General features: G+C 36.2%; 1 protein-coding gene across 1 annotated transcript; it reads right to left on the bottom strand.

Annotated features, from left to right (window-relative positions):
- Positions 1 to 902: 902 nt before the first annotated feature.
- Positions 903 to 5280, bottom strand: LOC116763328 (transmembrane protein 41B-like). The gene is given in 3 exon segments (XM_032650883.1): positions 903 to 1122; positions 1124 to 1426; positions 5219 to 5280. Coding segments are annotated over 3 exon segments (585 nt in total).
- Between the last annotated feature and the right edge of the window lie 22152 nt (positions 5281 to 27432).

Genomic DNA, 27432 nt, shown 5'->3' on the forward strand with positions numbered 1-27432 from the left:
TACCGACACTGCTTTTGTTTCAAAATATAAAGGAATCTAATTAACATCTAAAAACTGCATACTTTGAATGTTTGCTTTTTTAATCCCCTTTTGAAATAGTAAAGGGGTACTGTGTAACAAAATATTATCTGAATATAAATTAGCAACACCGATATGATACAATTATCATGTAATTGCCATTCTGTATATGCACAGTGGAAATATTTTGAAAGCTAGGAAACAGATGAAAACAGACTGGTCAGAATTTTAAATTTCAGACTAATCCATGATAATCTAGAACAGAAGAAGACAAAAATAAAATTCACTAAATAGATATAACTTGATATCTTTTCCAAATTCAGTAGTCCACTAAGATGCAACTTCTAAACAAGTCTATTACCTCAAAGGTAAAAAGGAAGAAAATGTAAATCTCTTTTGAGCTTTAGTTTTCAAGTTTATGCTCTGAAAGAAGGCCAACAACAGTCAGAACAGCAATATTGTATCTTTGCTTTTGAATTTTGTATTTGTTCTATTTTAGTTATAGTGTGGAATAGAGAGAAAAATATTAAATTATCAAGTAAAGGGTAAGTATTTCTGGCCAGTTCATGAAATATATTGGGCTAATCAGTTGGGTCAAGAATTTCCTATTATGCTGCTACATTTATTATCTATGGCCTTGGAATAGTAATTTAGGAGATGTCTATCATAACTACGGACGGCACTTTTCATGGTATACCAATTTCCATTTTTACTTTCTTCTCTCCTTTGCCACTTAAATGCATTATTTTAACCACCTGATAGGAAATTTTATTTTACAAATTCCTGTTTCGTTTACTGAAGAAGTGATTTTAACGCATAAATCTGCCAATCCTGAGAGATGATAATGATGATGATGATGGGAAAACTAAAACCCAGAGGATTATTCACTCAAATTTCTGCTTCAGTTTTTTTTGGAAGATTGCTGGCAGAATAGAAAGAAGAGCCAAAATCATTAGAACAAATACTGAGTTCCAGGAAACAGCTTCCCCTGCTGTTGTAAGCTGGTACAGTGTTCCTGCCTTAATTGCTACGAAAGAGGGAGATGCAACACCTCGAAAAGTGCCAGTAAAAAGAACTTTCAATGGCACGTTTATCACAGGAGACATGAATAAACCAATTAGGCAGAAATGGGGTTATTCTCAAAAATATAATGTAGTTAATGAGATGTTCTCTGTGACGTTCAACCCACTGTGACCATTTTACTGCTTTCTCAGTTAGGTATTTATATACAACCGGCCTCCCGACTAAAGAGGAGAGCATATAGCAGAGTGAGGCACCGAGTCCAGAACACAAACAAACAAGAAATAAGGCTAGTGGAAAGGGATAAAGAAACCCTGAGAGTATATTGAGAGATACGGAGCCCGGAATAGCAAATACTCGCAAGAAAATATATGGAGCAAAATAAGCTTTTTAGAGAAAACGCACATACAAAAAAGTAGAGAACAATCAAGTGCTAAACTGTCTCACTGAGAGTGCAGAGAATGGAGAGATCAGGTTGGAGCAGCCTGAGATTTTATGAAAGAGATGAGATTTGAGCTTGGCTTTGAACGAAGTGTGATTAAGGAGCCTTGAAAGTCAAGACATAGAGGAGCTGATTTTATTCATCATCAGTCTTGACTGGGAAAATTATGGGGGAAATTCTGTCTTAGAATGAGTTTGAATATTCTCCGTTGAATAGGGGGCAAGACTTGGGGAAGAGTAGTAGAGGAGACTGGTTGTCCCTGATTTCTAGTCTCTCTCTCTCTATAGCAGGAGAACCCTGGGATTTTTTTTAGCTGGGCACATGGCCATCCATTTCCCAGCTTTCTTTCCACTGAACCATGGCCACGTCATTATGTTCCAGCCTGGAAGTTGTGAGGGAAAATGATTTGTGATACTTCTAAAGACATGTCCTTAAGGGAAGGGGCTGTACTGTTTATCCCTCCTTCTTCTATCCTGCTGCTGCCCTATGGGAGAGGGAAACTATCTTCTATCTTTTTAAAGGTATGTTAGCTCAGGTTTGTATTTCATGCAGCTGAACCTATACCCTAACTAATAAAATTTGGTATGTGAAAGTAGAGTACTGTATGTAACAGAAACTTAACTAGGTGCATTTATTTGATAGTTTCAAGGATACAGACATTGCAGAATGTAAAAGGGGGTCACATTTTTTATGCTGTGGCAAAACAGTGGCAAATGTACCTCTGACACTTGGATGGGTAGATTTTGGGCCAAGTGAGCCAGTAACTCCAGCAGAAATGGTGGGGAAAAAAATAAATGTCTGTTGGCTGCTTCTGACCTCTTTTAAAAGGCCTGGCAACAAAGAGGAGAGCTCAGGCTAGAACTAGCTGGTTTGCAAGTAGAAATGGAGGGAAATACAACTTTGATGAAGGACTTGGTGCCTGAGGCAATCTCAGATGACTGGGGTTCTGGTGATTTGGGGCCTCACAGGGCTGAAGAAGTAAACTGATTCTGTAATACAAATTCAAGCAATTATAGAACTGTCAGTTTTAGCAGGAGATAGGAATAGGGCCACAAACATTTTCAAGCACCCTTGTTAGACTATGGGAACCAGTCTGGCTGTGAAGATGAGATTAAGGGTGTTGCCTTGTCCCCACGTCTCAGCTGGCTTCCAGTAGCTGCCACTGCTCTAGGCAGGGTACAGAGGTTGTAAGTGAAATGTCAGTCCTCAAGTCTTGAAGCAATTTTTTGATGAAATCTTTGGCTGAGTTCATCCCTTGAAAACTAAAAGACTAGAATCCTAGTAAGTTTTTGCGGGAATGTTATTACCAAATGATCCACATGTCAGGGCTGCAAAAGCCTGTGATTTTTTTTTAACCTCTAAAGCAACTTGCAAATCTTCAAACCTGCATTGGTGGGAAGTAGGTTGTGAAAGCTATGTAGCCTCACTTCAGAAGTGTCTAAGGAGGATAACGGACAAGAAAGAAACCCCTGGAAGGCCAAACCAGAGGCCTGTGAGAAAAATGGACAAGCAGACAGAAGAACTGAGGCCTTCTAGATTGGCTAATGGAGACACTTATGAGCTCTGGGAATTTGTACAATATAGGCTCACTTTTTTTTTTTTTTCAAATTTAAGATTCATTTTTTAAAGTATACATATCATATAAAAGTTTTATCTCATGAAAATATGCCCCATATTAAATATTTTTTTTTTTTTTTTTTTTTTTTTTTTTTTGCGGTACGCGGGCCTCTCACTGTTGTGGCCTTTCCCGTTGTGGAGCACAGGCTCCGGACGCGCAGGCTCAGCGGCCATGGCTCACGGGCCCAGCCGCTCCGCGGCATGTGGGATCCTCCCACACCGGGGCACGAACCCGTGTCCCCTGCATCGGCAGGCGGACTCTCAACCACTGCGCCACCAGGGAAGCCCTAAATAATTTTTAAGATACATAATTACTTATGGGTAATGTTTTCAATCTAGTTTATCCATTATCATAGTCCCTGAACCTGCCTTGTTTCCTCTCCTAAGGCTCAGTGCAGAATATAACTTCCCCCATTATGAGGGGCAAGAAATCAAGGATACTAGGAAGACCAGTCTCAGTTATCACTGATGATGCCAAGAGGCACTTAACACCATGACCATGTTATTTAAACGTAAATTAGAAGATAAGCTATATGAGTGAACTTCATGAAGTTTTTCATGTAAAGTGTATTTTATGTCATCAAAGATATTTGATAATTGGGTAGCTTTTATTGTGATTATCCTGTACCTCCCCTACCACTGAGTATATTGGGTAAGACAACTGCTTTTTTTTGTTTTTTTGGTAAATAACTAGACCACATCTGGACCTGATATAAAGGAGGGCGTGTCACTGAAAAACAAACAAACAAACAAACAACAAAACCTGGATTTTGAGCTGATGCAGTAATTGGACACAGCCTTGCGGTGGTGTCCTTTGAGGTCTAGGTGAGTGTGTTCTTCCAATATAGGAAGAAGTATACTATGCCAGTCAGGTCTCCTTTGAAGAGAGTTTCTCAAGCAAGAGGTGCAGTCAACAGCAGCACCTTCGAGATCCACCAAACTCTTGGAGCAGAGGACACGCTCTCCCTCACTCTCTGGGTGACTCTAGCCAGTGACTGAGCATGGTGGGGTTCTAGGTGTGGCCATTGCTGCTCAACATGAAACTCATGCAAAGGGCAATGTTTGCTTTGTAACTTCCTGTGGGGCTGGCTAAGAGTGTTTTGAGTGGTACCATAGTCTGGGCTCTTCCTATCCAAGCCTCCTTCTTTTTTCCTTTCCTTTCACAGGCATCAGACCTACACTGAGCACTGAAAGCTTTTTGTGCCTACTCCTACACCCTCTCCCCTTTGTCTTTCACAGGCTTCTCCACCCAAAACATCTCTTGCCCTTCTAACTCTGCCTTGACCACTGTTTCCCGGAGGGCCAGAGCCAACACAGGCGCACATGCATGTTCGTTTACTGTAGAGTCAAGTAACAGCCAGTATTACATGTCCTTGTCTGTGGGATACAAGTTATTACCACTCTGCCACTCAATGGAGAATGTTCTTCGTATCACGTTAAATAGATTTTCCTTTTTGCACTTCAAGTGCCTTTGTTTTATCCTCAAGTTTTTCCAAACTCCCATCCATATTATTTATTCTATATATTCTCAAAATTTCCCTGAGTCTTTCCATCCCAACCCTCTGTCTCCTGGCTCCCGTCTCTACGAGGACTCTCTAGGACAGCTAGAGTGTGGCCATTACTTTGCTTCACTGCTCTCTTGAGTTGGGAATGACTATTTTGGGGTGGGGGGGCATGGCCTTCTTTCTTTGTTTTGATGGTATACTTTCCTATTTTCTTAAAATACATTTTCATGCCTAAGGAAGATTGCATTTAAGTTAAACTTCCGGGTCCTCGCATGTTTGAAAACGTCTTTACTCTGACCTCATTATGTTGGCTTTAGAAGTCTGGGGTAAAAATCATTTTCCCTGGGAATTTTGAAGGCCTTCCTCTATTGCCTTTCCACATCCTGTGTTCTGATGAGGTGGCTAATATCTTTGATTTTCACTCCCTTGTCTTTTCTCCTGGGTAGCTTTTTGGATCATTTCTTTATACTCAGAGCTATGACATTTTACCAGGACGTGTCTAATCCTGGGTGCAGAATGAGTCCTTTTGGTCTAAAGACTGACTTAATCTTCAAGGAAATTATCAATTAGTGCTTCTGTGACAATTTTTCCCTCAATTTTGTTTTCTCTTTCTGGAATTCTTACTTGGATGTAAAATGTCTTGAAATAATCTTTCGAATCTCTCTTCTTTTCTTCCATGTTTCAGTCTCCTTGTATTGGAATCAGGGAGAGTTCTTTAGATTTATTGTCTAACTTTTCTATTGAATTTTTATTTGGCAATCAAATTTTAATTTCCAGAAGTTTTCTTGTTATCTGATACTGTCTTGTACATACTGTCTTGTAGTTATTTATGAATGCAGTATCTTTTTAAAAAGTTAATATTTTCGGGGGAAATACATTATACATTCAAGAGTATTATTATGTACTTTAAATATATAACAAAATGAATCCCCATGTACCTATCACTCCAGGTAAGAAAGGAAACAGCAGCACTATAGAAGCCCCTGTGTTCTCTTCTTTAATCACATTCCCTTCCTTCCAGAGGTAGTTCCTGCACTGAAGGTTGTGTTAATCATTCCTTTTCTTTTGAAAATAGTTTTATCATCTATGTATGTATTCCTAAACATTGATTATTTAGCTTTGCCTGTTTTTTAACTTTATAAACGGATTTCCACTGCATGTTTTTCTTTATGAATTGTTTCTCTTGATTTTGGGATTGCTTATTTACCAACAACTTCCATTCTCTGTTCTTTGCAGTTGACAGTTTATATCTTTTAAAGAAAGCATTATTATCATTTTAATGAAACTTCAGCAGGGGAAGGAGGTAAATGTGTACGCTTAGTCTGTCATATTAAACTAGAAGCCTAGAGGAGATTTCTTTTTAATAGCATGTGAATCATGCTATTTTATTAATTCATACTTGTTCTTATTGGCATGTTAGCATATATACGTTTATCATATGTGATATATATGAAAGTAACAGTTTAAAAATATTTTATCATTAAAAGATGTGAAGTAAATGCTCTGAAGGAGGTAGTGGGATGTAACAGGCCTTGGGATCAATCAAACCAGAGTTAAAATCCCTATTCCACCACCTTTTAGTTGAGAGATATTGGGCAAACCACTTAGCTTCTAAAACTCCCAATTTCTCCTTTTGTAAATGGGGATAAAAATACCTACTTGGAGATTGGGATTGACATGTATACACTACTATGTATAAAATAGATAACTAATGAGAACCTACTGTATAGCACAGGAAACTCTACTCAGTCCTCTGTGGTCACCTAAATGGGAAGGAAATCTTATAAAAGAGGGGCTATATGTATACGTATAACTGATTCACTTTGCTGTACAGCAGAAACTAACACAACATTGTAAAGCAACTATATTTCAATAAAAATTAAAAAAAAATACCTACCCCAAAGTGTTGTTTGATAATTAGATGAGGTAGCGTACGTGAAGGATTTAACCTAGTGCTCAACATAAAGTAAATACTCAGTAAACAAAGTTCCTGTTCTTCCCTCTCATTAACGAAAAGTGAAGCTTTTCTGTCCTAAGAAATCTCGTAAGCAGGGCTAGTTTTGTGTCCTGTGCAGTCATACCGGGCTCTGTGCTCGGAAGGACCCACGTTTGGTTTAATGCTCTACTGTCCCTGTCTTGAAATTATTAATAATTTTATCTTTGAGCTTATGTTATGTAAGTGAAGCCTGGGGCGATGGAGCATGTATATGAGCAGAAGAGGTAAATTTAATATGTTGTCCACCTTTTCTTACCACTCCATTCACATAAACTGCTCACAATGCTCTCTGAGCACAGAATTCCAGCAAATGCATGATGCATGGGAGTTTAGTGAGACTCAAACAAACATAAGGTAAGTTTTATGTCTATGACTAAGTTGGGGTGACGACAGCCCTGAGAACACACTTTTTTTTTTTTTTAATTTTTTGGCTGCGTTGGGTCTTTGTTACGGCATGTGGGATCTTTTTGTTGTGGCACGTGGGCTCTTCGTTGTGGCACGTGGGCTTCTCTCTAGTTGTGGCGTGTGAGTTTTCTCTCTCTAGTTGTGGCATGCAGACTCCAGAGTGGGTGGGCTCTGTTCTTTGCCGCACGCAGGCTCTCTAGTTGAGGCACACGGGCTCAGTAGTTGTGGTGCGCGGGCTTAGTTGCCCTGCGGCATGTGGGATCTCAGTTCCCCCACCAGGGATTGAACCTCTGTCCCCTGCATTGGAAGGCAGATTCTTTACCACTGGACCACCAGGGAAGTCCTGATAACACACCTTTTTTGAACTAGAATTTGTTTTGAATGCCAAAGGAAGGTAATGGTTGGGAATTCCCTGGTGGTTCAGTGGCTAGGACTCTGTGCTTCCACTGCAGGGGGCTGGGTTTGATCCCTGGTTGGGGAACCAAGATCCCGCAAGCCACGTGGTGTGGCCAAAATAAATAAATAAATAAATAAATAAAAGGCAATGGCATTCTAAGAAATAGAAATGTCTGTGGAAACCTCTATTGGCTGGCCCTCTGCTAGCTAAGTCCTTATGCTAGAAGTGATAATATAGAAATGGACAGTTATTTTTCTTTCAGTCCTTCTTTACTTACTAGTAAATCAAATGTAGAGAGTGTTGGTAGAATGTGCTGGTACCAAGAAGTGAAATAGAAACAGTTGAGTTAGTTTTGTTCAGCGTTTCTACGTCTCTGCTAGAATGAAGTACATATGCATGTATGAGCTATGAAACATGAATTATGTAATTTCAATGATTCTGCAACCAGTTAAGTCCTCTTGTGTTTAAAAACTGTTATTGCATAATAAAAATATGAAGATTAAAACTCATAATAATTAAAAAAATAAAATTTAAATAATAATTCAATTTATTAATTTATAATGATAATTTAAAATTTTAATTTTTGTTAACTTAGATGACATTAAGTAGCAAATAAAAAACACTGTAACTAGTCAAAAGGAAGACTATGGAAGAAAGGAAAAAGCTTTACATTTTAGTAACTTCAACAGCAATTTTATCCCCAGTATTTTGAAAAAGGAACTTGTGCTTTCATTTTACACTAGGCCTTACAAATTTTGTCGTCAGCTCTGCTCACAAGAACACTTACTGACTTTCAAAGCCTGCTCTTTTTTAAAATTTTTATTTATTTTTAATTTTTTGGCTGCATCAGGTCTTTGTGGCATGGGGGATCTTTCGCTGCGGTGTGCGGACTTCTCTCTAGTTGTGGGGTGCGGATTTTTCTCTCTCTAGTTGTGGTGCACAGGCTGCAGGGTGCGTGGGCTCTGTAGTTGTGGCGCGCAGGTTCCAGAGCGCATGGGCTCTGTAATTTGCAGCACGTGGGCTCTCTAGCTGAGGCACAAGGGCTCAGTAATGGTGGTGCGTGGGCTTAGTTGCCCCGTGGCATGTGGGATCTTAGTTCCCTGACTAGGGATTGAACCTGCGTCCCCTGCGTTGGAAGGCGGATTCTTTACCACTGGGCCACCAGGGAAGTCCCTTAAAGCCTGTTCTTTATCAGCACAATCTGGAAAATGATAGCTAGTAGGTTGGGTTTGCAGTTTTCTTTTATGGCAGATGGAGACAATATCATAGGGCACAATCTACTCTTGCTTTAAGTAATTAGCTGTTTTTGCTGAATTGGTGAGTCCAGAGCCAAATAAGCCTGCTTAAATGGGAAAAGTGGAAAAGGGAAGAGACAGTAAATCTTTCATTGGGCTTCAGTGGTTTTAGGAGAAGAAATTAAAAAACAAGATTGTGTGGAGGAGGTGCCAAACGTGAATGCTTTGGGGGCTATTTGACTCCCTTATGAAAAGGTTGTGTGTGAATGTGCTTAGAAGGATCTAGAATCCAGCATCACTCCAGGCTTCTGCCACTGTCCTGCTAGGCTGATAGATACTTGGTGGCTGGAGACAAGAAGGGAGAAACAAAATTGAATTGAATGGCTGAGTTGTTTTTCTTTTTCTTTTTCCTTTAAATTCATGAGAAAGAATTCATATGAAGTTCATCATCTAATTAAAGACCAAGGAGTAACTGATGACCTTAGTGTGTCAAATTAAATCTATTTTTGTATTTTTAAAAATAGAGTTTGTTATATTTAAAATAATTTTTACAGATAAGATGCTGTAAAAGAGGAGAGCGGCCAAGATAAAAGCCACTGATAGGAGAAAGACAAGAAAGATTAAGGATCCTGTAAGCAAGGCTGAAGGGAAGTTTCAGGGAAGAGTTTCAGGGAGGTTTTTCTTGTGATTACTTATTTCTCAAGAGACCATAAGGGTGATGGATGGTTTTAGAACTTGAGCCATGATGCCTGATTGTGTGATATTTGTTTCCCTTTAGAAAGACATTCAAATGTCACAGCAGTCTGTGTCGTTTGACTAACTTAAAATGGGTAGCTGCCATTAGGTGGCAGTGTTTGCATGTTTGTGCAGTCGAGTTGTTTCCAAGAATGTTATGTTAAGCATCCAAAGAAAAGGATTAAGAAGTCAAAGAAAACCAGTTTTGTTTAAAATACACACATACACAAGCACCTACAAACACTTTTTTATTCAGACATCAGTGCTTTGGGTATGGTTGGCATATAGATAAATCCAGAGTCTACAGGAAACATTAAAAGACAAGATCTAAATATAAAGCAAGCAAGAAAGTAAAATACTGCCTTTTTTAGATGCTGCCACTTCCTTTTAATTTTTTCTTCTTATTGACAATTGCCATTTATTACAGTGTTAATATTGCTGGCCTATTCTTAGCCTTCACTTAAGAGTATTGAGTCCTTGTAGGGTCTTCGCTCTATGAAACTCTGGAGGCACTTTCTTGCTAGTCTGATTGTTTTAATAACTTGTATGGTGTAAGTCAGCAAGAAACAAGGTGCTTCAGAGCTAAAGGCTTCAGGCTGCTTAATTTTTTTTTCTAATATCTTATTATTTTAAAATATTTATTTTTTGCTGCATTGGGTCTTCGTTGCTGCGTGGCTTATTCTAGTTGCGGTGAGCAGGGGGCTACTCTTCATTGTGGTATGGGGGCTTCTCACTGTGGTAGCTTCTCTTGTTGCGGAGCATGAGCTCTAGGTGTGCGGGCTTCAGTAGTTGTGGCTTGTGGGCTCTAGAGTACAGGCTCAGTCGTTGTGGCGCACGGGCTTAGTTGCTCCATAGCATATGGGCTCTTCCTGGACCAGGGCTTGAACCCATGTCCCCTGCATTGGCAGGTGGATTCTTAACCACTGTGTCACCAGGGAAGCCCTAATCGTTGAAATAATAACTTATCTTCCTATATCTCTTTTAAAAAATCTCTTTAATTATGGAAGTAGTCTTTCTTTTTACTTATTTTCCACAGATAAAAACTGAAACTTCAAAAAAGAAAGATGGGCAAGTTTTGTACATCTTTTGAATTGGCAGTTGTATAAGATAAAAGAAAGGTAACTCACTGTGAACACATTTTGGCTCCTGACGATCATCACTTTCTTTTCCCTGAAAGCTCATGGATAGTCTTTTTTTTATTACTTGACGATAGTAGTAATAACAATAATAACAAACACAATTTATGGTGCTTACTATGTGTCAGGCAGTAGGGGCTTTACACGTAGGAATCCATATAATCCTTGCAACTACCCTATAAAGAATTTACTAGTGTTCTCATTTTACACCCAAATAAAATGAACCACAGAGATGTTAAGAAATATGCAGAGGCCACACATCTAGTACGTGGTGGGTGCAGGGTTAGAACTCAAGTTGTCTGGTACCACTGTGCTGTGGTAGTTGCTTTCTCAACTTTTAGCTATAATTTTATAATTTATATATCAATTTATATTGATAAATTTTTTAAATAAAATGAAGTGTTATTGTCATATGATGTTATTACATTTGATTTTAGTCTTTGTGTTCTGGTTATAGTGCATTTTTGAAGGTTAGAATAAGAGTAAAAATATTTTGTTTAAAAATTTGTGAAGATATGGAGAATTTATTACATGCTACCTAGGTTCTGAGAGAAATTAAGGTCTCCTTATTGGCTGCTATACTAGAAATGAATTGGTAAGTACTGCTATCGTGGTGCTGAATTTGACTGCGTTAAAGTGCCAGGCAGGAAGATTTTGCCTGTTGCATCTCTATAGAGTAGGTGTTTATATAAGTTTGTGTAATTGATACCAGTCAGCAATAGGAGAGTCTGAAGACAGCTCTTACAGACATATTAGAACCCAACAATACTTTTGAGAGAAGATTGCCTGTCGGCAACCTGCCAAAAATGCAGAATAATACAGGAATCAAGAATGGAAAAGGTGGAACATCTTAATAAATATCTGTTGATTTGATGTTATTTGGTTATAAGTTATTTAAAGATTATCATTCTTGTGCCACTTCGGTTATCTCTTCCTGTGCCCTTCTTCTCATAATTAGCCAGTCTCCTCTGCTTCCTTCATGCATTTGTGCAAACTGTATTTATGCATGTTAGTGGTGCATTCTTAGGAAGAGAAGATAGTGAGATGGTACTGAATAAATGGCCTTTTAGTTGCAGTTACATAGCATATGTAGTCAAACATAAATAATCAGAAATCTCCAAATCATGGCAGTGTTTTATTTATTATATTATCAGATCCATAGGAAATTCTCCAGTATGGTTAGCAAATGAATTTTGCAGCTAATTAACAATTAAATTATTAAGCAAATTTTCCCAGCAACCAAAAGTGCAAGTAAAAAAGATCCTTTTTTTTTTTTTTTTTTTTTAGATGTTGGGGGTAGGAGTTTAGTAATTTATTTATTTATTTTTGCTGTGTTGGGTCTTTGTTTCTGCATGAGGGCTTTCTCTAGTTGTGGCAAGTGGGGGCCACTCTTCATCGCGGTGCGTGGGCCTCTCACTATTGTGGCCTCTCTTGTTGCGGAGCACAGGCTCCAGACGCGCAGGCTCAGTAGTTGTGGCTCACGGGCCCAGTCGCTCCGCGGCATGTGGGATCCTCCCAGACCAGGGCTCGAACCCGTGTCCCCCGCATTAGCAGGCAGATTCTCAACCACTGCGCCACCAGGGAAGCCCCAAGATCCATTTTTATCTATCAATTTGGCAATAAAAATGAATTTTATTCAGTGATAGACAGTGTAGGGAAATGGGCATTCTCATATTCTCTTGGAAGGAAGTCAACTGATAATTTTTCTAGAAGGCAATTTAGCTATATATATATGTATCAAAAACCTTTAGCTATTTGTACTCTTTGACACAGCAATCCCACTTATAGGAATTTATATTTAGACAATTCATAAATGTATATAAAGATAATTATCTAAATACTGTTCATAACAATCCCAAATTGAGAAACAACCTACTATCTAATAATGATAATTTATTAAATTCTGATAACTGTCTAAAACAAAAATATGCAGGAGAAAAATATTCAATGACATAGAAAGATGTTTTATATCTTTTAATAATACATTTTGTATATTTTAACTATATGTCTATATATTATTAGATATAAATATAAAAGATAATATATCTTTTAACAATATATTTTAAGTTAGAAGGTTACAAAACTGTGTATATACTATAATCATATTTTGGGGAAAAAAATACTGTGGAGTAAAAACAACAGAAGAATATATATCAAATGTCTAGCAGGATTTATCTCTGGTGGTAAGCTTACAGGTGATTTTATTTTCTTCTTTATGCTTTTTTAACTTTCAAAGTTCTACATAAACCTATATTATATTTGTATATGTGAAATATATTAACAGTTATATATTTTCCCAGAAAAAAGTAAACTAACACTTCATTGTTACTCTAAAAACTAGGTAATCAATTATTGTATCAACATACCTTGAAAGAGTCCTTTTACAAATAAATAGGCCAACTTCCTCTTCCAGATAAGAAAGTAGAATATATCAGACCTACTTCCACATTGAGACCAACTAGAAATGCTGGATAAATCCCAAACATTTTGGGGGGAAATGTTTGTTTGAAGATATTGGAGAGCTACAAAGCAACAAGGCTTGATGCCAGTATTTCCAAAAGAAATACAAATGCATTGAGATTAGTCCAGTATTCTGCAATGCTTGTCCTTTGAGTGATTTACTAATTTGGAAGCAGCAGTTGAGAGGTTGAGAGACTGAGCAAAAATTATGATTGAAAGACTAAAAATCTAAGTAGAACTTTCAGTTATTTCTATTCACTGGGGAGAAAAAAATTCAAATTTAATGCCCATTAAAGAGCAAGAGCCTTGATAAATCATGAAGGATTTTATTTGGGAATCCTGAAGGACTATATTCTAAGAATAATGGCAAACTGGAAAAGAAACCATCATAATGACTGAAACTGCTTTGAAATATTGATAGATCAATCATGATTGAATTAAGGTAATCAGCCTCTATTCTTTCTGACAGAAGCATAAGTAAATACTCTGTGGAAGCAGATAACATCTAAAGCCTCAGTTTATTCCTCCAATGTTCCTTCAAAATGCTTGTATTGAATAAAAAACCTTACTAAGCATACCAAAGATCAGGCTCAAAAAATGAAAAACCAAGAGAAAAAATAGATAAAAACAAATAAACCGTTAGGCAATCCAGGTACTGGATGAATCAGACATGGACTTAAAAATGACTGTGATTAATATTTTCAAAATATAAATGATAAGATAGGGAATTTGAACAAAAAAATAGAAAAAATACTGAAAAAAACAAAACTAAACTAAAAACTCATGGTGAATTTAACACCAAATTAGAAACAGCTGAAAAATAAGTGAATTGGAGGATGAGTCAGCAGAAAATATTCAGACTGAAGCATGGAAAAGAAGAACACAGAAACAACACCAGAGATATATAAAACACTGTTAAAACATCTAATGTATGTGTAATTGGAGTCCCAGAAGGAGAAAGGCGAGAGAATAGAGCAGATACAGTAGTTGATGAGAAATTGAGTATTTTTCATGCAAACTAGAAGCCATCAATCTATAGATACAAGAAGCATCACAAACCCCAAGCAGTATGAATACAAAGAAAACCACACCTAGGTGCATTATAATAAAACTGCTGATAAACAAAGACCAAAAAAATAAAAGGAATAAAAAACACCTAAAAGCAGTCAGGGACAAAAAAGTCAAATTTACTGTCAAAGGAGCAATGACAACTCTGACAACTAACATCTCAAGAGAAATTATCAAAGCCAGAAAGCAATGAAAAAGTAAAAAGTGTTCTAAAAGAAAATATCTTCCAACCTAGCATTCTTTGCCCAGTAAAAATATCATTCAAATATTTTGAAGGATAAAATAAAGATGTTTGAAGTCAAACAATCAAACAAGAACAAAAAAACAGGAAAAAAAAACTTGTTTCTAGCAGATCTGCACTAAAAGAAATACTAAATAGTAAAAAGAAAAAAATCCAATACAGAAACATGGTAATTCAGGTAGAAATGAAAAACAATGGAAAGGGGCAGAAAACTTGTTTGAATAAAAATGGCTGAAAGCTTCTCAGACCTGGGGAAGGAAACAGACATCCAGGTCCAGGAAACACAGAGAGATCCAAATAAGATGACCCCAAAGAGATTCATACCAAGACATATTATAATTAAAATGTCAAAAGTTAAAGATAAAGAGAATATCTTAAAGACACCAGGGGAAAAACAACTTGTTATGTACAAGGGAACTGCCATAAGACTATCCCCTGATTTTTTCAGCAGAAAATTTGCAGACCAGTAGGGAGTGGCACAATATATTCAAAGTATTGAAAGGAAAAAACTTCCAACTAAGAATATCCTACCCACAAGGTTATCATTCAGAAGTGAAAGAGATAAAGAGCTTTCCAGACAGGCAAAAGCTAAAGAGGTTCATCACCACTAAACTGACCTTATGAGAAATGTTAAAGGGACTTCTTTAAGCTGAAAAAAAAAGGCACTAACTAAAAACAAGGAAATGTATGAAAGTAAAAATATCACTGGTAAAGGCACATATATAATAAAGGTAGTGGATTTACCACTTATAAAGCTAATATGAAGGCTGCAAGTCAAAAGGACTAAAATTAACTATAACTACAATTATCAGTTAAGGGTTACACAAAATAAAAAGATGTAAAATATGATATCAAAAACATAAAACAGAGAGAGAGGGAGTAAAAATGTAGTTTTTAGAATGTGTTCAAACTTAAGTTGCTATCAACCTAAAATAGAATGTTATTTATATAGGTTGTTGTTATATGTGAACCTCATGGTAACAATAGGCCAAAAAACATAGTAGATATACAAAAGACAATGAGAGTGGAATCCAAGCATAACACTAAAGAAAGTCATCAAACCACAAGGGTAGGGACAAAGAGAAAAATAAAGAAACAGAGAACTACAAAGACAACCAGAAAACAACCAACAAAATGGCAATAAGTACATATCTATCAATAATTACTTTTAATGTAAGTGGACTAAATGCACTGATCAAATTACACAGAATGGCTGAACGGATGAAAAAGGGAGATTCATTCATATGTTGCCTACAAGAGACCTATTTCAAATACAAGGACACACAGACTGAAAGTGAAGGGATGGAAAAAGATATTCCATGCAAACAGAAACAAAAAGAAAGATGGTGTGCCTATACTTATATAAGACAAAAATAGACTTTAAAACAAAGACTGTAATAAAAGAAAAGAAGGGCATTACATAGTGATAAAGGGGCCAATCCAACAAGAGGATATAACATTTGTAAATATATATGCATCCAACATAGGAGCACCTAGAGGTGTAAAGCAAATATTAACAGAACTAAAGGGAGAAATTGACAACAATAGGATAATAGTAGGGGACTTTACTCCCCTACTTACATTAATGGATACATCACCCAGACAGAAACTCAATAAGAAAAACATCAATGTTAAATGACATATTAGACCAGATAGGTTTAATACATATGTATAGAACATTCCATCCAAAAGCAGCAGAATATATACTCTTCTCAAGTGCACATGGAACATTCTCCAGGATAGGTCACATATTAGGCCACAAAACAAGTCTCAATAAATTTAAGCAGACAGAAATCATATCAAGCATATTTCCAACCAAAATAGTATGAAATTAGAAATCAGTTACAGGAATAAAACTGGAAAAAGCACAAATATATGGATATTAAACAACTAATGGGTCAACAAAGAAATCAAATGGGAAATCTATAAATACATTGAGACAAACAAAATTGGAAATACAACATTACAAAATCTGTGCGATGTGGCAAAAGCAGTTTTAAGAAGGAAGTTTATAGCAATACAGGCCTACCTCAAGAAACAAGAAAAATCTCAAATCCTTTACACCCAAAGGAAAGAGAAAAAGAAGAACAAATGAAGCCCAAAGTTATTAGATGCAAGACAAGAATAAAGATCCGAGTGAAAATAAATGATAGAGACTAAAAAACAACAGAAAAATCAATGAAACTAAGAGATGGTTCTTTGAAAAGATAAACAAAGTGGATAAACCTTTAGCTAGACTCACCAAGATAAAAAGAGATAGGGCTCAAATGAATAAACTCAGAAATGAAAGAAGTTACAACTAATGCCACAGAAACACAGAAGATCATAAGAGACTACTAAGAACAGTTATACACCAACAATTGAATAAATCAGAAGAAATGGATAAATTACTAGAAACATACAGTCTTTCAAGATTGAGTCATGATAAAACAAAAAATCTGAATATACCAATTACTAGTAAGGAGATTGAATCAGTAAAAAAACAACCTCCCAACAACCAAAAGCCTATGGCCAAATGGCTTCACTGGTGTATTGTACCAAAAATTCAAAGAAAATTTAATATCTGACCTTCTCAAACTCTTCCAAAAAATTGAAGAGGAAGGAACACTTCCAAACTCATTTTACAAAGCCAGCATTACCATGATACCAAAACTAGATAAAGATACCACAAAAAGGAGATTATAGGCCAATATCCCTGATGAATATAGATTCAAAAATTCTCAACAAAATATTAGCAAAGTTAAGTCAATATTATACAGAAAGGATACACTATAATCAAGATGGATCATACACCATAATCAAGTGGGATTTATTCCAGGGATGCAAGAATGATTCAACATCTGCAGTTCAACCAATGTGATACACCACATTAATAAAATGAATAAACAAAATCATATAATCATATCAATAGATGTCAAAACAGCATTTGACAATATTGAACATCCATTAATAATAAAAACTCTTGACAAAGTGGGTATAGAGGGAATGCACCTCCACATAATAAAGGCCATATATGACAAACCCATGGCTAACATCATACTGAACCGTGAAAACCTAGCTTTTCCTCTAACATCTGGAACAAGACAAGGATGCCCACTTTCACCACTTTTATTCAACAAAGTATTGGACATCCCAGCCCCAGCAGTTAGGCAAGAAAAGGAAGAGATATCCAAGGTGGAAAGGAAATAGTAAAATTGTCCCTATTTACACATGACATGGCTATATATAGAAAACCCTTTAGGCTATACCAAAAAACTATTAGAACTAATAAATGAATTCAGTTGTAGGATACAAAATTAATATAGAGAAATCTATTCCATTTTTATACACTGCTAATGAACTATCAGAGAAGTTAAGAAATCAATCCCATTTACAATTACATCAAAACAATAAAATACCAAGGAATAAATTTAACCAAAGAGGTGAAAGGCCTGTATGCTGAAAACTATAAGACACTGATAAAAGAAATTGAAGAAGATACAAATAAATGGGAATATATTCTATGCTCATGGATTGGAAGAACTAATATTATTAAAATGTCTATACTACCCAAAGCAATCTACAGATTCAGTTTTAGCTCTATCAAAATTCCAATGGCTTATTCCATAGAACTAGAACAAACAATTCTAAAATTTATGTGTAAACACAAAAGACCCTGAATAGCCAAAGCAATCTTGAGAGAGAACAAAGCTGAAGGTATCATGCTCCCTGATTTTAAACTATACTACAAAAGCTACAGTAATCAAAACAGCATGGTATTGGCATAAAAATAGACACACAGATTCATGGAACAGAATAGAGAGACCAGAAGTGAACTCACACATACATGGTCAATCATTTAGGACAAAGAAACCAAGAATATACAATGGGAAAAGGACAGTCTCTTCAATAAATGGTGTATTTTTCTTGAATAAATGCTCTCTGGGTTACTGCAGCTTTTGGTTAAGTTCTGGAGTTCTGAAAAATTTGATACCGACAGTTTTTTCCATCACTTTTATGGAGGGGCAGAATTTTGGAGTTCCTTACTCCACGATTTTCACTGATATCCTCAAGCGTATAACTTATAGTCAAAGAATATATTGCAATTGTAGTGTATAAAAATATTGTCTACATAAGAATGATAATACAATATATCAAATATGTGAAGTGTAGGTAAATCTGAGCTTAGATAATCTTACATTCATATATCTTACATTCTTATATTAGAAAATCTAATATTCATATATTAGAAAATCTTACATTCATATATTAGAAAAAAAGAGGCAGAAAAACACTGAGCTATATATTTAACTTAAGAAGTTAGAAAATTAAACGCAAATAAGATTGAAGGAAGAAAGGATAAAGGGGAGAAATTTATCAAATATTAAAAAAATTGAATAATAAATAATAAGAAAATTCAAATGTTTGTTCCTTGTAAAGATGAATGTAATTGATAAGCTATTTTCAAAGTTTATAAATAATATAAAAGGAAGTTAAAAATAATCAGTATCAGGGATGAAAATGGCAATGTCTACTAAGGTTAAATGTAAGCATATCCAAAGACCCTGCAATTCTCCTCTTAGGTGGACACACATAACATACGTACACCTAAAGACGTGCACAATAATTTTTATGGTGGCACTATGAACAAATTCATAAGTGGAAAAAATCCAAGTGTCTGTCAACAGTATAATGGATAATTGTGGTAAATTTATACTATGGGGTTCTACATGGCAATGACAATGAATGAGTCATAATTATACCACAGCATGGAGGAATCTTAGAAAGCAGAAAATTTATTAATAGAGTTAAAAGAATATTTCTGTATAATTCCATTTGTTTGAAGTTCAAAAACTTATCTATGGTAATAGAAGTCAGGATAATGGCTAACTCTGGAAAGGAGGAGGTATATTGATATCGAAGCCCTGGGGGAGAGGAACAGTGCTTCAGAGTGCTCATGAAGTCCTATTACTTGAACTGGGTGATGGTTACGTGGCTGGGTATATTTTGCCAAAATTCATTATGCTGCCCATGTGATTCTCTATATGTATACTTCAACCAAATGGTTTATTAAAAAATACATAAATTCCCTGAAAACAATGAAACATTTAGATTTATATATTGACAGTGGCAGTGGGAAGACAGCTTTTGGGCAGGGGACCCTTAGTTTTGCCTCTCAAATCATGTCATTCAGGTCCCTCCTCTTAGAGCTATCTTCTCACGTTCCTGATATAGGCTCCATTATTCTCATACTTGCATTTTTAATTTTACTTCCCTTGCAAGATTGCTTTAGGGAAGCTCATGGTTAACCTGTTGCCAATTACAAGGATGTTAAATACTACATATTCTGTAATATATTGAAAACATGAAATATAATTGTTTGCAAAGAAGAACAACAAAATAATTTAAAACCATAAGAGGGATAGGAGTATTTAAAAAACTTGTCTTACAGGCAGGTGACAAAAGTTTTTAAGTATAGATTTTTGCTAGTATATGAACCTCACGTTGACAACTTATATGTCATTTCATGTTATTCAAGACCTGTGTTTAGACTTAGAGAATTCCTGTCTACGGCTTCATGTACTTACTTTTCTTTTATACAAGCACACTTCTGTGAAAACCAAGAAGTTAATAGTTAATACATTTCGTAGGTCTAGTGGAAAAAGTCTTTTATGTTATGGATCAATGGTGAATGCCAAAGACTTGCTGTAGCTAGACTTAGGTGCATTATACTTCTCAGGAGAAAAGAGGGAGACTGGTAATAAGATTTATTACATGTAAAGTGTAGTACTTGTGTGTGTGTGTGTGTGTGTGTGTGTGTGTGTGTGTGTGTGTGATTAGCTTATTTAATCCTCCTAGACAGCATACAAAGTAGATATTAGTAATTCTAATTCACAGACAAAAAATTTTGAGGCTCAGATGATCTAAGTAACTTCCTACGATTGCATAGCTAGTAAATAGATATGAGATTTAATCCCTGTATGCTTGGCTCCATGCTCATGTTTTAACTGTGATGCCACATAGTTTCTTTGAAATTATATGCCATTTAATTTTTTCATTTTATTTTCACCATCTATCCATTCATCCATCCATCTGCCCATCTATCCACATTCATATGTTGAATAAAGAGTGAGTGACAGATACTAATTTAATACAAAAATCTGACAAGCCATTCAGATTATTTACACAAACTAGACGATTTACAAAGGCCTTAAGTCATGTATGAGGCACGTGGTTCTCTCTCATCACCAATACACACATATTTCTTCCTTCATCACGTACCTCATGAATTACTGGAATTCTACTTATTTTCTTTGCTTTTTTTGTGTCTGTATGAATCTCCATTTAGATTGCTGTTGAATTTAGAGGTGATTCAATGAAGATACAGGTGATTTCTACGCCTGGGGATGTATTAAAAATTGTGTCACATTTTCCTGAAGCTGTTTCAGAAAAATGTGTATTTAATCATGAAATATCAATATAATGATCGTTTTGGGCTTTGTGGTAAATCCTTGCACTCGTGTGACTGGAGAAATAAAATGTGTATGTTTATGTTGCTCGGATTTTGATTTTATATGGACTGTTTTTCTCATTTATCCTATTTTAAAACATTTACAAGCAGTCAGTATGTTCACAAAAGGCAGAATAATCACGAGAGTAATTATACTTACTTGAGTAAAAGCCTTAAAAGTCCTTGCATCAGTGGGCACTAGATTAATTGTATATTCTATTACTTTACTAGCATTTGATTTTAATGCTGTGGTCTTGACTGTCTCTTGGCATGGAGGTCAGGATGTTAAACCTCTATTTTTTACAGTTGAAAGAGACTACTCAGGTATCTGTTACCAGGAAAGCAAGTTCTTCCTTACTCACTGAGATTTAAAACAAAACAAAACAAAACACTAGTATAAAATATAACTGTAAAAGAGAGTCAAATCATTATTCAAAATTTTGCTGTAGCTTAAAAATTGTTTTGAGATGCCTTTTATTTCCCTGAAATTTCTCTCAAAGCCAGTTAATCAATTCACACAGGATTAATTTCAATGTATCTTGTTTTCAACTTACTGAACTGTACTTCTGAAGAGTCTAAATTCAATAAATTCTAGAGGAGGGCTGAGAATTGGTATTAAAAATAAATCTTCCAGGGGCTTCCCTGGTGGCGCAGTGGTTGAGAGTCCGCCTGACGATGCAGGGAACACGGGTTCGTGCCCTGGTCTGGGAAGATCCCACATGCCGCGGAGCGGCTGGGCCGGTGAGCCATGGCCGCTGAGCCTGCGCGTCTGGAGCCTGTGCTCCGCAACGGGAGAGGCCGCAACAGTGAGAGGCCCGCGTACCACACACACACACACACACACACACACACACACACACACACACAAATCTTCCCAGGTTGTTTTGATGGACAGCCGAGTTTGGGATCCAGTGGTATATTCAGTATGGTATTGAGGATGATGCTTAATTAGGAATGTTAATTTTGCCAATGAGCCCTTGTTGTTTCTGTAATAGGCCCTGCTTACCTGCTTCTGTCTCCTCTAAGCATCATATGGTAGTTGCAGTAGTTAGGCTGGGTACACTTGAGGCCAGGAAATGGGGACTCAATGGGAGTTTTAATGGTCTTATTAGGTCTTTTTGACCTGGGAGCACTTTCTTGGGTCACAAGACTTTATACCCTAGCAAAGACCCCAGAAGCTGGGGCAAACTTGCTATTGAGGTGGCTAATGGAAACATGGAAATACGACCACTTCTCAGTAAAACAGAACCGCCCAGGTTGCCCTGGCAGACTGTATAGGTGGGAAGACAGAGGCTGAGGGAAGTGAACGTCCTGGAACGGATATATTATGTGAAGCACTGAGGCTGCTCTTCCCCAGGGCTACTTGGAGTCAGTGACTGAGTATGGCAGGAATACTTAGTTCTTTGTAGGATAAAGAAGTCCTCTGACAGTCAGCTTTGGCTTGAGGACTCCCTGATGTCCTTGCTTAGATAGCAGAGCGTTCCAGGATGCTTCCCTTCAAACTTGCCTCAGATTTGCATAGAGATTGACAGCTCCCTGAGCCTTCCTTGACTCCTCCCACCCCCGTTTTCACTTATACAAGCATTTCTTCTAATAATACATCAGTTTTTAGTAGTTACAAATCAATTGAAAATCTGTCCTTGGGAGTTTAGAGACAAGTACCCTACACTTGCTTAGCTATCTGATTAGTCAGCTCGGCTCATTGAAGTTAATGAGAGAACAAGGTCTCTGTCAATAAGGTGTCTCAGTTACTGCCATAGCTACCCTGCAGAGAGGTAACTGGGGTTTATGATGATTTCCTCATGCCCAAATTACAATTACAATAAAAGTACTCCATTATGTCTCATGCGGTTTTATATTTAGTTATACTTTATTGTGTTCTAGTTATTATCATAAATACAGTGATTCTCTCTTTAATAGACAGATTACCTAACCAAAGTACCTTGACCTATATCTAAACACCATACAGAACAAAACCACTATCATGTTTAAAGATTATGATGTGTGGGAAAAAGAAAAGATGATTTGGAGAAGACACATCCCATAGTTTTAGTTAAAATATGAATAAGTGACATTTAAAAAATCTCAAAGTATTTCCTATATGGGTGGATACGTTACATGTGTGATGTGTGTCACCACACATTTGCCCAAACCCATAGAATGTACAACACCCAGTGAACTCTAATGTAAATTATGGCCTTTTGGTGATAATGAGGTATCAAAGTAGGTTCATCAGTTGTAACAAATGTACCACTCTGGTGAAGAAGTTGGTAATGAGTGGAGGTAAAAAGTATATGGGAAATCTTTGTACCTTCCTCTCAGTTTTGCTGTGAACCTAAAATTGTTCTAAAAAATGCAGTCTATTTAAAAAAGAAAGAAAAAAACTCAAAATATTTAACTTTCACTAGCTTTTAATTTGCTGGAGAAAAAAACCTGAGCTGGGATGGAATTTGTCTGTTAATTGTGTTTCCAAATGGGGTAGTTTTCTAGGCAGATTTTCATTTTCCTTAGTGTAACCCTAATCTGAGAAGTTATTTAAAGGACTAGTTGTATCCGTGAAAACCAAGGTGTTAGCTTTCATTCCATGTGACTATATGGATTTCATACATATGATACCCTTTAAAGGAGGTTCTGCAGCGCAATCTTGAGATCTGTTACACTTCCAAATGCTTGGGACAGCAAATGCTCCACTCTATAACATCTATGTAAAATAAAACCTTCACTTTTTTCTCTCCAGAATGAAGAGGGAAATTCAATCTTTCAAAAGTTATCTTCTTTTATGTGCCTATACACATACAATTTCAATTGAAATATACAATTTCACTTATCATTTCCTTCTTCTTTCACCGATTTTTGAAAATTCTATTGAGGATTAATTTCCCCCCTTCATCACCTGCCTTTAAAATATTTTCTCTTAGCTCTTTTACAATATCACCATGTATTGGTAATATACAAAAGAATATGTTTTGGAAAAAATATATATATACATATGTGTATATCTCACTTTCTGGAGATTATATCACTTAAAGTATTATTTCAATAAAGGAGAAAATAGGAGAAAATAAGCCTAAGTTATCTAAGATGTAAATGAGTCATTGTTTAATCCTGCCTCTATTTTCTAACGATGAAGAACACACTAATTTTGTGATTTCCAAATACTGACATCTTAACCCCCCAAACTCACCTCACAGAACTCTCCTTTCTGATCTATATATCTATATGTGTACTGTCTGTCCAGTTCTCATACATGTAGCCCACTTCTTATTTATATTGACAATTTTCCCATGCCAGTCACACTTTGAATTTTCCCAGCTTGGAACCTGTATTTCATGAGACACTGCTGGCAAAGCCCCTGTCAGGCGAGTGGACACCTCTCATTCAATGCCCTCTTGACTCAAGCTCATAATCTCCAGCCATCTCATTTTACAGGAGGAAGCACAGATACCTACAATAGCATTTAAGTAGAAAGTCTGATGGAAAGCTGCAAAACAGCCTCGTTATTGAACTGCCATCTGCTGGGAAGTCCTTTCTCAATTGTCTTCAACGACTTTACACAAGATTGACCACAGACTAAATCACTTGCTTTGTTTTCTCTAACTACGAATTTAGTCACTTTCACCGGCCCGTATGAATGGCTGTGACCTTGTACTGAAAAGTCCCTATGTTTTGGCGTTTATTTTCTGAGTTGCGTGGAAGATTCTTTACTGCCAGTGAGGGTGGGCAGTAGGGCACAATGGCAGTGGGGGTCAGGGTTAGTAATTATTAGCTTGTGACCTTGAGAAGATTATATAATCTCTGATGTTTAATTTCAGAACATGAGCATAATAATACCCACTCTCTAGGACTGTTGTGAGAGTTAAATGAAATCATGTCTGTGAAGTATTTAGCCAGTGCCAGTCTCCTCCTCTCTCTCTGCTCCCTGTCAGTAGACCTCCTCCGTTGCATGTATGTTCCATACATGTGAATCTGCAGCATGATATAGTACATTCAGTGCTCACATGGCTCCGGCTCTGAGTGATACATTCTCATGCATTTCACTTTGATTGTATTCCCTTCTCTACTTCACACCAGCAACTGCCCCCTCCCCACTCAACACCTGCCTAGAATTGGCCAGGTTGTATGCTGACTTGTGATTATGGACTTCTTAATATCACTGCTTTCTCTATTCATTTGCCTCTTATCCTTCCAGCTCCTTTTCACTTGCCTGTCATGGGAAGAAACTAGAGATAGATTTACTGTTAATCTAATACAGCTTAAGTTTCACAACCCCTCACTGGCAAGGGCACCTTTGAAGGCTCTGGGAGGGAATCTAGTAATGCTTTTATATGGCTATATATGTTTGTAAAATTTGCAGAGTAAGACACTTTAATCACCATCAGTTAAAACTTTTCTCTTTTTTCCATCACGTTTCCCCTCCATCCCATTTCTTCTCTTGTCAGGTGGATTCGGAATTATTGTGGATAGTTTTGGGATCTGGCTAAGGGGAAAATGAGATGGATCGTCATTTAGTCTGGATTTAGTAGGCTGTAGATGACTCTCAGTCACTTCTATATATAGTTAAACTATTGTTAGGCCATCTGGTGTAGGAATGGCTTCCAGGAAAGGTCCTACTTCATCCAGATTCACGACCAAAGTGAATGTGAATATGTTCTCTGGTGCTTATTGTTGTGAAGCTAGAAAAAATATTTGTAAATCTGTTAACAAAATAAATTTCCATCAACTTTTGTAGAAGAAAGACTAAATTATCATTTTACCCTCTCTAGAAAATAGTAGGACACAATTATCATAAAAGTGGATCAAAGAATAGGAAGCAAAAGTGTAGAAAATGTATAGTATTGTACAGTTAATTAATAAGAATACTGTTATTTTTCTAGATTTTATCATTTTTATCTTGCATATCAATTTAAAAAATTTTAAAGGTGATTTATTTTCTCATTTTCAATAAAGATTAACTTGTGTATCTAATTTTATATTTTTAATATGATATTAGTTTTCATGAAGTTTTATATATAAATTTATATATACTGTGAGGCCCACAGAATCTGAATCTGCTCCTGTAGTAACAAGTAACAAGGCAAGAAGTGACTGGCTGGGAAGGTGGGATGGGGATGGCTGTTACTGCTTGAATCTTGTACTGAGTGAGAAATTTTCTAGAATGTTGCCAATGATAGCATCTCCTACAAAGAGTCAATGTTAATTAACTAGGATGGGAATGTGGACTGAAGATTGTGGCTTATTATTACAGTAAATAAGTATTTTTGCCTCACAGATATTAGCATTTTATATAATCTAACCTAGTAGTCTTTTTTTTTATTTTGTATTTTTATTGCAGTATAATTGCATTACAATGTTGTGTTAGTTTCTGCTGTATAACAAAGTGAATCAGCTATATGTATACATATATCCCCATATCCCCTCCCTCTTGAGCCTCCCTCCCACCCTCCCTATCCCACCCATCTATAACCTAGTAGTCTTTTTCTTTATGACTTCTCAGTTTGGGGTCTTACCAAGTCCACCAGAAGACTATAAAAAGGTATTCTATATTTTCTTCTAGCACTTTTATGTTTTTACCCCTATATTTAGCTCTTTAGTGTATCTAAAATTTATTGTATATTTGGTGTGAGATGCAGATATTTACTATATTTTCCCCTCAAATATGGCAAGTCTCTTTACTGAATAGTATGTCTTTTTCCCCAGTAGTAAGGAACCTTTAAATGAATTTATTATTCCATCTAAATATTTGATAAATTGGTTTATAACAAATTCTGTTGAAGATTTGTTACCAAATCTTCACTTGACTAAACATGTCTAGGATATTTTGAATTGAAAAAATCTATTGGAAATTTGGAGTTAAGTGGTGATTTAAGAGAAGTTGATATGAATTTAATGAGAAGAAAATACTCCAGTTTTTTGTAAGCACGTCAAATATTGAAAGCTTACTCTTCTTATTGAAAAGCCATTGAGTTGCTTTTGGTCAAACTTTGCTCCCTTTTCCCTTTTCTTTTCTTTTCTTCTTCTTCTTTTTTTTTTTTTTTTTCCTTTAGATCATGGTAAATAGACAAAGGGGAATTTCTGTCCTTCCTTTTAGATTTTTTTTTTTTGATAACTTTCTTCTTTTGGGTTCTCTTTCTAGTCCAGCTTTCTTTTTTTTCTTTTAAATGAATACTATGATACTGTATTCTTTGATAAAATACCTAATAAGCTTTTTTCTTTAAATATAAGAAATCATTGACTGAATTTCAGATCTTGTTAACTTGTTTGTACATTTCTCATGTTTGTTTTGAATCTGTTGACCCATTAAGAAAGTTTGAAGAATTTTTTTGGTCTTGTACGCATATTTTGTTTTCAGTGTTTAAAAAATAGTTTCATTTGATCATTAGGAAGTGTAGCCCATTCTGTTTTTAACAAATATTAACTTCCTTGAAGTTATTCAGAAAAGGGAAGCTTGGGTCACCTGCAGGGTTAGTGAGTTTCTTTGATCACAACATTGTCTGCTACACTTAGTGTGTTAGTCAAGGTTGTCTAGAGAAACAGAACCAATAGGATATATCTATATCTATATCCTATAAAATGTATAATAAGGAATTGGCTCAGGTGATTATGGAGGCTGAGAAGTCCACAAACCTGTAATCAGCAAGCTAGAGACCCAGGAAAGCCAATGTGTAGG

This window comes from Phocoena sinus, chromosome 12 (genome assembly GCF_008692025.1).
Source record: "Phocoena sinus isolate mPhoSin1 chromosome 12, mPhoSin1.pri, whole genome shotgun sequence".
Lineage (NCBI taxonomy): Eukaryota > Metazoa > Chordata > Mammalia > Artiodactyla > Phocoenidae > Phocoena > Phocoena sinus.